Below are 12,129 nucleotides of genomic sequence, written 5' to 3'. Positions count from 1 at the left end.
CGCCCATGCTGGTGTTAGGGGAGGTTTGTCCCTCAGCGGGGCTGTGGGGTATCCCACCGCCTTGCTACAAGAATCTATACACTCAATGAACACTGTTACACTGAAATTCAAAAATAGCTTTCAACAAATATTTTCTGAGAAATGTTTCGCATGGCTCTCCTGGGTCAGTGACTGTGCAGTATCCCAGATTGACTGACTGACAGACCATTTCAGAAGGATATTACCAACCATTGAGCAGCCCTGAAGAATCCATGCCGTAAGTGTAGCACAAGGCATGGTCTTTCTCTGTTCCACAGTGGTATGCAAGATGGTAGAGTAAATACACTAAGTATAGAGAAAGCATATATACCATCTAGAGAGAATTTAATGGGTGCTTGTCACTGAAATATCATCACTGATCAATTTTCTTCCTTTCTTTTACCTCCATAATTTGAAAAGAGCATCTTTATTTTAGTGACTGTTCACGATGCACTTGGAGGAGATTTTTTTAAGGAAGGCTTAGCCACCTCAGCTCTAGGAACAATCATGTGGCTGTGATGTCCCTTATCAAACAGAACAGATTGCTGTGTTTAGTAAGTCACCTGCCCAGCACCCTTGGCAGCTTTGGGTCTTAAATCTGATACGTATTCCTGAGCCTGTCTCAGCGGTGTTAATGCAGTTTGCCACTCAGTCACCAGGGTGTCAGTGCTTTCTTTCCCCACACATATGCCTTATTGATGGAGACTGTGTTTTGCATTAAGATGTAATGGGATGAATTTATTATCATATTTCCAGCATTATTAAAGTCTTCAGGACCGTGCTAATCATCTCTAATTAATCTCTGCACCAAGGAATGTAGAGTACAGAAAGCTTATATTAGAGTTCTATAACTGGGCTAAAGGTTCTCCCCTAAGGCTAATACTAAATAAGAGAGAGCTGCCAAGCTTGCTATATAACAATACTGACTTTAAAGTATCATTAGAAGACTAAAGGATCGTTTTGTTGATCTTTTAATACTCTGTGTTCTACATCAAATTCTTAACTTTCAGGGTCCTTGTGCTGTTGCTTTTTAAGAATCCCTTTTATATCCTTTCAGCTCTGAATCAGCAGACCTAATCATCAGCTTCCCGCAGCATTCATCCAGGAAGTTTACTGAGTCAGAAATTCCAGGAGAGCAGTTTCCCTTGGAGCTTCCTACAGCTTTCTTAAGGAGACATTAGATTCTTCCAGATAGCTGCTTTGGTTCAAATCCTCCGGCCTTTTGCATGGGCCTGTAAGGTGCATAACCTACAGAAATGCCATGTTTCAGTTTTATGAGATGGGCACAGAGGTGGCATGAAGGGTTTTAGTTCTCAAACTCCATACACTGTCAATCTGAGCCCTTCCAGGGCTCTCAGAGCAGGGGTTCAGAACACCTTTGCGTGGAGGGGCTATGGGAGCTAAGGGGAAGAGTCCAGAATCCTGAGTAACAACAGCTTGGAGCTAAGGATATTAGGTACAATTTTCAAAAGAACCCAAGTCCTGTTTTCAAAAGTGACTTACACCATGGCTACACTGGCGCTTTACAGCACTGCAACTTTCGCGCTCAGGGGTGCGAAAAAACACCCCCCTGAGCGCTGCAAGATACAGCGCTGTAAAGCCTCAGTGTAATCAGTGCCGCAGTGCTGGGGGCGCGGCTCCCAGCGCTGCAAGCTACACCCGTAAGGGATGTGGTTTACATGCAGCGCTGGGAGAGCTCTCTCCCAGCGCTGGCGCTCCGACCACACTCGCGGCAGCGCTTTGAAGTGTCAAGTGTAGTCATACCCTTAGTCACATAGGAACCTAAGTCCTATTGACTTTCAATGAGCCTTAAAGTTTGTCTATACAAACACTTAGGCCTGTTCTATACTGGTGGGTATCGATCTAAGATACACAACTTCAGCTACATGAATAACGTAGCTGAAGTTGACGTACTTAGATCAGGGCCGGCACTTCCATTAGGCAACCTTAGGCGATCGCCTAGGGCAACAGGATCTGGGGGGCGGCATTTTGTATGCTCCCCACAGAGCTCATGGGAGCTTCTGGTTCCGCTCCCTTCGCGCCACCGAAGAAGGACCTTCTGCCGACGTGCTGCAGAAAACAGCGGCAGGCAATTGAGCAGCTCAATGACTGCCGCTGTCACCTGCGGCATTTCGGCGGAGGGTCCTTCTTCGGCGGTGCGACGGGAGTGGAACCAGAAGCTCCCGCTCGCCCCGTGGGGAGCGCACAAAATGGTGCCCCCCTAATTCTGCCTAGGGCACCAGAAATCCTGGCACCGCTTCTGACTTAGATCTACTCACCACAGTGTCTTCACTACAGTGAGTTGACTGCTGCCGCTCCCTTGTCGACTCTGCCTGCGCCTTTCGCAGAAGTGGAGTACAGGGGTCAATGGAAGAGCGCTGGGGGGTTGATTTATTGCGTCTAGACTAGATTGCCTGCTGCCTGCCAATCCAGCGGGTAGTATAGATATATCATTGGTGCTCAGCAAGTAGGGATGTAAATCTACCCCACACTAGCTGGCTGCACACTGACAGCATGGACCTTGCTGCATGCAGTTAAAGTTTCCTGGTGATTTTTGATCTACCCCACTTTGAAGTGGAAGGAGATTAAAGTCCACTATGGGATTTTTAATGCAGAGTGGCAGGGTCCGCATGGATGCTAACTGCGTGGCAGCTAGAGCAGGATAGATTTATATGCCAGCCTGTTGCAAACTAAGTTTTTTTTTGTATGGACAAGCCCTCATGCTCCTAAGTAGTGCTGGGCAGCAAACACTTTTCCTGTCCCCAAGAATTGTTGAGATTTAAAAAAAAAAAATTCTCATCCCAAATAAGTACAAAAAGTCAAAATCTTAAACTTTTTTGCAAATTGATAATTCCCAAAACATTTACGCTCCTGTCAATTGAAATGTTTAATTTCAATAATTTCAAGCTTTTGTTTCAACCTAAATTTTTTAATTTTATTTTACCTTTTTAGTATAATCTAGACAATTTCAAAACAAAGTCATTTCAGACAGAAAAAAACAAATATTTTCATTCTGAAAATGCAGTAATGAGTTATTTCAACAGTTTCAAAATCTTTATTTCATTTTTTTTTTTTCAATTTGGGGGAGTCCTCAGAACCAGTTCTTTCCTGGAAATGGTTTTGGTTTCAATGAACTAGCATTTTCTGATGGAAAAAACATTGGAAAATTCCCAGCCAGATCTACTCCTATGTCACTTAGATATTTTGGAAAATGTTACCCAACTCTCATTCCTCAACCCTGCTTCCAATTACCTGTGTGCACAGCTGATTTTCTTGGCATCAGTATGAAGAATTGGCCCATAAATTAGTCATGTTGTTCATGAAATATGTGTAATCCATGTGTATGTGAACATGGGAGTGCAAAACAGATTTATTTTCTAAAATGATGGGAGTCACTCAATGGACTTTAGTATCAGAGGGGTAGCCGTGTTAGTCTGGATCTCTGAAAGCAGCAAAGAATCCTGTGGCATCTTATAGACTAACAGACATTTTGGAGCATGTATAGTGAATGCTTATGAGAAGAGGGTAGGTTTAGAAGAGAAAATAAGAAAAGAGCAAGTAAAAAATCACTTAGAAAAGTTAGATGCCTGCAAGTCACCAGGGCCTGATGAAATGCATCCTAGAATACTCAAGGAGTTAATGGAAGAGGTATCTGAGCCTCTAGCTATTATCTTTGGGAAATCATGGGAGACAGGGGAGATTCCAGAAGACTGGAAGGGGGCAAATATAGTGCCCATCTATAAAAAGGGAAATAAAAACAACCCAGGAAACTACAGACCAGTTAGTTTAACTTCTGTGCCAGGGAAGATAATGGAGCAGGTAATCAAAGAAATCATCTGCAAACACTTGGAAGGTGGTAAGGTGATAGGGAATAGCCAGCATGGATTTGTAAAGAACAAATCGTGTCAAACTAATCTGATAGCGTTCTTTGATAGGATAACGAGCCTTGTGGATAAGGGAGAAGCGGTGGATGTGATATACCTAGACTTTAGTAAGGCATTTGATACGGTCTCGCATGATATTCTTATAGATAAACTAGGAAAGTACAATTTAGATGGTGCTACTATAAGGTGGGTGCATAACTGGCTGGATAACCGTACTCAGAGAGTAGTTGTTAATGGCTCCCAATCCTGCTGGAAAGGTATAACGAGTGGGGTTCCCCAGGGGTCTGTTTTGGGACCGGTTCTGTTCAATATCTTCATCAACGATTTAGATGTTGGCATAGAAAGTACGCTTATTAAGTTTGCGGATGATACCAAACTGGGAGGGATTGCAACTGCTTTGGAGGACAGGGTCAAAATTCAAAATGATCTGGACAAGTTGGAGAAATGGTCTGAGGTAAACAGGATGAAGTTCAATAAAGATAAATGCAAAGTGCTCCACTTAGGAAGGAACAATCAGTTTCACACATACAGAATGGGAAGAGACTGTCTAGGAAGGAGTATGGCAGAAAGAGATCTAGGGGTCATAGTGGACCACAACCTTAATATGAGTCAACAGTGTGATACTGTTGCAAAAAAAGCAAACATGATTCTGGGATGCATTAACAGATGTGTTGTAAACAAGACACGAGAAGTCATTCTTCCGCTTTACTCTGCGCTGGTTAGGCCTCAACTGGAGTATTGTGTCCAGTTCTGGGCACTGCATTTCAAGAAAGATGTGGAGAAATTGGAGAGGGTCCAGAGAAGAGCAACAAGAATGATTAAAGGTCTTGAGAACATGACCTATGAAGGAAGGCTGAAGGAATTGGGTTTGTTTAGTTTGGAAAAGAGAAGACTGAGAGGGGACATGATAGCAGTTTTCAGGTATCTAAAAGGGTGTCATCAGGAGGAGGGAGAAAACTTGTTCATCTTAGCCTCCAATGATAGAACAAGAAGCAATGGGCTTAAACTGCAGCAAGGGAGATTTAGGTTGGACATTAGGAAAAAGTTCCTAACTGTCAGGGTAGTTAAACACTGGAATAGATTGCCTAGGGAAGTTGTGGAATCTCCATCTCTGGAGATATTTAAGAGTAGGTTAGATAAATGTCTATCAGGGATGGTCTAGACAGTATTTGGTCCTGCCATGAGGGCAGGGGACTGGACTCGATGACCTCTCGAGGTCCCTTCCAGTCCTAGAGTCTATGAGTCTATGAGCTTTTGTGGGTGAATACCCACTTCCTCAGGTGCATGTAGTGGAAATTTCCAGGGGCAGGTGTATATATGCAAGCAAGCTAGAGATAATGAGGTTAGTTCAGTCAGGGAGGATGAGGCCCTGTTCTAGCAGTTGAAGTGTGAAAACCAAGGGAGGAGAAACTGGTTCTGTAGTTGGCAAGCCATTCACAGTCTTTGTTTAATCCTGAGCTGATGGTGTAAAAATTGCAGATGAATTGAAGCTCTGCAGTTTCTCTTTGAAGTCTGGTCCTGAAGTTTTTTTTGCTACAGAATGGCCACCTTAAGGTCTGCTATAGTGTGGCCAGGGAGATTGAAGTGTTCTCCTACAGGTTTTTGTATATTGCCATTCCTAATATCTGATTTGTGTCCATTTATCCTTTTCCGTAGAGACTGTCTAGTTTGGCCGATGTTCATAGCAGAGAGGCATTGCTGGCACATGATGGCATATATTACATTGGTGGACGTGCAGGTGAATGAATCGGTGATGGTGTGGCTGATCTGGTTAGGTCCTGTGATGGTGTCGCTGGTGGAGATATGTGGGCAGAGTTGGCATCGAGGTTTGTTGCATGGATTGGTTCCTGAGCTAGCTAGCCAACTCTGCCCACATATCTACACCAGCGACACCATCACAGGACCTAACCAGATCAGCCATACTATCACCGATTCATTCACCTGCACGTCCACCAATGTAATATATGCCATCATGTGCCAGCAATGCCTCTCTGCTATGAACATCGGCCAAACTAGACAGTCTCTACGGAAAAGGATAAATGGACACAAATCAGATATTAGGAATGGCAATATACAAAAACCTGTAGGAGAACACTTCAACCTCCCTGGCCACACTATAGCAGACCTTAAGGTGGCCATCCTGTAGCAAAAAAAACTTCAGGACCAGACTTCAAAGAGAAACTGCTGAGCTTCAGTTCATCTGCAAATTTGACACCATCAGCTCAGGAATAAACAAAGACTGTGAAAGGCTTGCCAACTACAGATCCAGTTTCTCCTCCCTTGGTTTTCACACTTCAACTGCTAGAACAGGGCCTCATCCTCCCTGATTGAACTAACCTCATTATCTCTAGCTTGCTTGCATATATATATAACTGCCCCTGGAAATTTCCACTACATGCATCTGAGGAAGTGAGTATTCACCCATGAAAGCTCATGCTCCAAAACGTCTGTTAGTCTATAAGGTGCCACAGGATTCTTTGCTGCTTTCAATGGACTTTCAATTTAAATGAGCACCAAAAAAACATGTATTCCTGCAGACATGCTTCTGTATACTATGCACTTTTTATGTTTCTCATATTCATATCCATGCACTAATTAGTCTGTGAAATACTAACAAGTATTGCTTTCATTGGGCCTGATTCTCTAAAGGGATCCAGATGCACAGCATCCCACTTGAAATCTGTGCATATGGCTGGCTCCCTTTGGCAAATTGGAGTCCTATTCATTCATTATTTGTCAGATGAAATGTTAGTTACCCAGGGAGGGATTTCAAAAAGTGTGTAAATGAATTAGAAGCAAAAATCTTAGTGCCTTTTGGTCAACAATGGGTATGTCTATGCCACAAAGAGAAACCTGTGGTGCCAAGTCTCAGGTCAACTAACTCGCTGTGGTGGGGCTCGGACTGCAGGGCTAAGCGTAGATTTTCACACTCATGCTGGAGCCTTGGCTCTGAAGCCCAGCAAGGGGGAGGGGCTCCGAGCCTGGACTCTAGCCTGAGTGGGAATATTTACGCTGCTACTTTTAGCCCTGCAGCCCAAGCCAGAGTGAATTGACTTAGGCTCTGACACTTGGTGCCCAAGTTCTTCCTGGCAGGGTTGACATACCCTTAGGCACTTTTGAAAATCCCTACTAACTGTAGTTAATGACACAAATCTTCTTTTTTAATCTTTCTTTTTGTTCACTTGCTGTACTTTTAAAGTTAAACCATATTTATATTTCTCAAACAAGGTATGTATTGAAAATAATGCAGATGTTAAAGAGATCTGTCTTAAGGGTGTATCCTGCTGTTTACCACCATAGTAGCTAAGTGCCTTCTGTCACAATTTCAGGCCAAATGCACCTGTATTCCCTTTCATAGTCTTTCAAAGGTACCCACTCTAGTCTCTGGCTCCCAGCTGTCACTTCTCTTGAGCAGAAGCCTGCGTCTCACTCCCTGCAGAGCAGGATTTTAAGGCCACACAGCTCCCTGGATTTACGCTGTGATGGCCCCAGTAAACCAGGCAACCTCAATGCTCATCTGCACTTTGCTTTCTCCCCAGAGGCTGTGACCACTGTATTCCTCACAGTTCGAAGTTAATGCAGGCACAGTTATTCTTAGGTGAAAGCATATTTAAAACCTACGTACATGCTAATAAACTTACCGAAGGTCACCCTAACTGCTGTCTCTGGCTCTGAGAGGTGTCTGGTCTTGAAAACCTACAACTGGTTTTGCCCCGGCTACAAGTTCATGACTGTCTCAAAGTCAGGACCAGAACTGAGGCTGGACAGTTTGGCTGTCACCTTATACAGCTTGAGCCTTTGATCTCTGGTGTAAATCCACAGACAATGATCCAGTCCTCCTCATGTAGCTGGAAAATGCTGGGGTTTTGCATAACCAGGTGCGGGGACTTTGCATTCACCTGCCCCTGCGTATTCCCCAGGAAATCCACTTCACATGTATTTTCCCAAAAGTCCATTCTTGTCTGGAACATTTTCAATATAGCCCTTTGAACTCCCAGCACTCACTTCACATCTCTCCCCTAGAGAGGTTACATGCGATCCTGGCCCACAGTATTACATAAACTTTACATTTAATACAGCGGAGCCCAAAGGTACTTAATCTTAATTCAATAATGTCTCCCAAGGATATGCAGGAAATTGCCATATCTATCACACCTTCCAAGTAAAATCAATCGCAATAGCCAAGTCTTAATGGACTGGATGGAGTCTCAGGCACTTCTTCCTTTTGAGGTCAAAACTCTGCTTGGGATACAGTGGTGGTGGAGTGTTGTTGTTGTTTTTTTTTTTATTTTTTTTTTTAAAGATTTTTATAAATTTCATTTTTTTTTTTGGTTGGGGGTAAGACTAGGAAGGAGGAGTCAGTTTTGTGAGTGTCATTTTTATGGTGAAAAGGTGTTTTTTTTGAAAAAAGATTTTTTGCAACATTTCCTAAAGTTGGTCACACTCAGGATTTGCCTGATCTCCAGAAGTTTTATTTTTGCATTGAAAGATTACTTTTTGGTGGGGTGGGGGTTAATGCCTAAAACCACTCATTTTAGGCAGTTTTTCTTCTAGGGACTTTCTTAACCTTTTGAATTTACTTAAAAATTGCATACTTGAGAGGGAGAATGCGTCTCTCTTCGTAAAATGTTTTGTCTATGCACCAGTATTTTCTCTGTGTTTAGTTATTCCTCTTTTCTTTGTTCTTCCTTGCTTTTCCTTTGGAAAAATATATTTTATGAATCACCAAGATATTTTTATCTGTATTCTATTACCATTCCTTTTATTGACCTTTATGGCACCTGCTATCGCTATTAATACAATACATAAACTGTGAATATCCATCATGACTGTATATAGTGCAAATTCCATAATCAGGAATACTGAACTTGCATAAAATACACATAAAAGGATTAAAAAAATTCAGACAGATCTCATTCAGAAAAACCGGTATTTTTATACAAAATTTAATGAGTCATTTTCTCTGTGGTTGCAAAGCAAAATGCGACTTCAGTTTTGTTGCATTGTAAGGCAGGGCAAAATTTGTCCCTCAGTATTTAAAGTTACATTTTATTTAAATAAAACTCCCCCAAATTTATTATTTTATTAGTAAGGAGGCTTCTGAATGTAAGGCTGAGAGTAAAAAACAGGTTGTTTTATTTGTATTACAGTAGCACCTATGGGCCACATAACTCCTCCTCCAGCCTAGCAGAATTTGACACACACATTTCACACTTCTGGGCTGACACTTTGTTTCATGGTTTCGAGCGGAAATACTGCTCCTTTAAATATAGTGGGTTTAAGGTATTGCTGTACTATAATCTAGCTCTTAATATTTTAGTTCAGGTGATTTTTGTGCCTATTGTCTGTGCTGTTCTAGCTTGTTGTGATTTTTAGTGCTTCATCATGACACTCAGCATCAACCGATGATGGAATAAGTGACAAGCTTTTAACAGTGATATGACATAAGAGTGGGAGCACATGACACTGTGAAGTTATTCAGATCTAGCAGACACAGACATAAAATATAATAAATTAGAGCCCTTAAAGTGCTAATTCAATTTCAATGTTTCATTCCTTATGGGTTTTGTCTATTGTAGGACATCCACCTCCTAGGTTGTAATTTGACTGTAAGAAAATGCATTTTCTTTTACTTCTATGGTGTATGTATCTAGAAAGTAGTTTTAATTTCTTCCATTTCTGGTTTTGTTTTTGTTTTCCAAAAGAATCAGATTTGCAGATCTGCCAGCACAGAGCACCAACCTGTTGCACTAAAAAGATGGAAGAAAGCTACCAGACAGCTGTTCGGAGAGAGAGGACTCAGAACATCCAGGCCTTGAACTTTGAACTGAAATATATGATAGTTGGTCATATCACAGCTTTTCAAGGTAGGAAACACATGAAGCTTCATGACCCCACAAAATAAGTATGATGATGATGTAGACATTTATTTAATTTCTACTATATAATTGCAGGCAAGCTTCTCTCACTTGTGTTTTTATCATTTCTGCTAGATGTTGAGTCATTGTTTGTGCCTCAGCTTTCTATGGCCTTGATTCAGGAAAACATCCCTATTCAGGAGAGCACTTGAGCACGTGTGTTACTTTATGTGCATGTTTAAATTCTCTACTAACTAGACATGGATTTAAGCAAATGCCTAAGTGTTTAACTGAACTTGGGCCTACCTTCTAGGCTTGAAAAAGACAGACTGGGATTTTCCAAGGCACAAATGGCAGATGGACACTAAGACCTGAAAAGGAGCTGTGTAGCTCAGAAGCTTGTCTCTCTCAAGACATCGATCCAGTAAAAGATATTAGAGCAGTAAAGTGGGTGAGGTAATATCCTGGGACCAACACAGCTACAACAACACTGCAAACGTTTTTACCTACATTCTCCCACTCAATGTCAAGGGACGTAGAGACACAGAAAGTAGAATAAAATGTTTTTCTTCCTGATCACTGATACAGCTCAGAAAGAGAATTCTTATGTGACTAATGCCTTAAAATGTTTCACAAACTACTGAGTCACTTGAAGCCTGATTCCTTTTTGAAGAGTCGTGGCACGCAGTTAAATGTGAGTGCATGAAGGAAGATTATCCTCTGAGCTCTGAAGGGAGTGACAGTTATCTTAATAACAAGTAGATTTGTCTTTCATCTGGAGATTGCAATATAAATCCTATACAAGCATTTGATTTTCTTTAGTAATACTGTGACCAGAAGACACCAGCCCGAATAAAGCAAAGTGCTGAACACTGTTGGCAGTCCAGCAAAACACTTACGCGTATGCTTAACTTTAAATGTGTGAGTGGTCCCATTGATTTCTATGGCTCCATTGATTTCTATGGGACTACTTGTGCTTAAAAAAGAGTCTGTAATTAAGTGCTTTGTTGTATTTGGGCCCGAGTGCTCAGCATCTTGCAGGATTAAGCCTTTAAAAGAACTTAAAATATGCTAAACTAGACCAGGATTCATCTGATTAATAGAATGAGCATCATCCTATACTCAATGTTATCAGCAGATCTGTAGATCTCTTGTCTAGATGCTGCCTTTGGAGGGAAAAAAGATGATGTAAAATATATAGAAATTAGTAAATGGCTTAAAGCAGTGTGTTTCAACCAGTGGTCCATGAACTCTGGGGTCAACAGACTATCTAAGATTTCCTAAGGGGTCCGCACTCCATAAAAATTTGTAAGAGTCCTCAAATGAAAAAAGCTTGAAAACCAGTGGCTTAAAGTATGACCATAACAAATGCTGAAAGCTTAAAAAGACAGTCAAATTACAAACTAAAAGTTTGCTTTTACTTTTGGATGTTACAAGCTGGAGGGAGGTGAGAGCAGGACAGGGACCGCTTGAGAGACATGGTATTTTGCTTTATTTCACAGTTAATCTTGAAAAATCCTTCAAAATCGCACATGGCTTTAAAATCCAGTAGCAAGGCCCTTTTGAGCAGCCCTAAATCGGGGAAATACGTCGGCATTGTTAAATGCTGGTGAGTGATTCAAGTGATCTTTCAGTATCGTTTTAGAATAAAGATATGGTCAGAACAGATTAACCTATCAACCCCTTAAGTCAAGCCAGGAGTTTTATTCCTTGATGCTGATGCATCCTTTTGAGGAAAGGAAAAGAGTCTTTGGACATTTCAAGTAGCTTAAATTTCCAATCGTTTCTTAGAAATGGGCAAATATGTTGTTTATTGTAAATTATGGACTGTCTTCTATCTAGGTTAGGTGAGAACTTTTGATAATGTAACTTTGCTTTGTTGCACCGAGAGCTTCATTTGTTCTTTAGGCTTTCCTTTGCACAAAACCAAAGTTCCTTTCTTCACGTGACATTCTGTTGCTAAGAGTGGTATAATACAGGACGCTTACCAGGAGAGATCTTTGTATTGAATTAGTTCAGTCCTTTTTTCCATTTTGTTCTGCTGCTGTTTTGCATTATTATAAAAAGGTAGGGTTGCAAACAGATGAATCAACTTAGTCTCAACAAACCTTGTTTTAAAGGGCCTTGGGTCTTCCTCAGGCTTGGTGCTGTAGAAGCAATAGAGCATCAGTCAAGATAGAATTGCCACTTCTCCGGTTGCTTATTTTTGAGGGTGTCTACTGTTTGTGAAAGTTTCTTTGCCTTCTTCAGTGTTTTACAAGATCTCCCCCTTTTAGAGGGTAGCTTGCTAGTAGGCCTTGTTGCCTACTGTCAGGGAAAAATAAGCCTCAGATGCTTTTATACACTCCCACAAGTCAAAACCATTGTAT

General features: G+C 41.5%; 1 protein-coding gene across 2 annotated transcripts in view; it reads left to right on the top strand.

Moving 5' to 3' along the window:
* The window catches only part of LOC127056332 (glypican-5-like), a 644,723-nt gene that overhangs the window by 31,651 nt on the left and 600,943 nt on the right, over positions 1 to 12,129 (top strand). For both annotated transcript variants that reach the window (XM_050964047.1, XM_050964045.1), the window contains exon 2: positions 9,608 to 9,769. In XM_050964047.1, the coding sequence (XP_050820004.1) occupies positions 9,608 to 9,769 (162 nt within the window). The remainder of the gene's footprint in view (positions 1 to 9,607; positions 9,770 to 12,129) is intronic.

This window comes from Gopherus flavomarginatus, chromosome 8 (genome assembly GCF_025201925.1).
Source record: "Gopherus flavomarginatus isolate rGopFla2 chromosome 8, rGopFla2.mat.asm, whole genome shotgun sequence".
Lineage (NCBI taxonomy): Eukaryota > Metazoa > Chordata > Testudines > Testudinidae > Gopherus > Gopherus flavomarginatus.
This window is presented reverse-complemented; position numbering and strand designations above follow the sequence as displayed.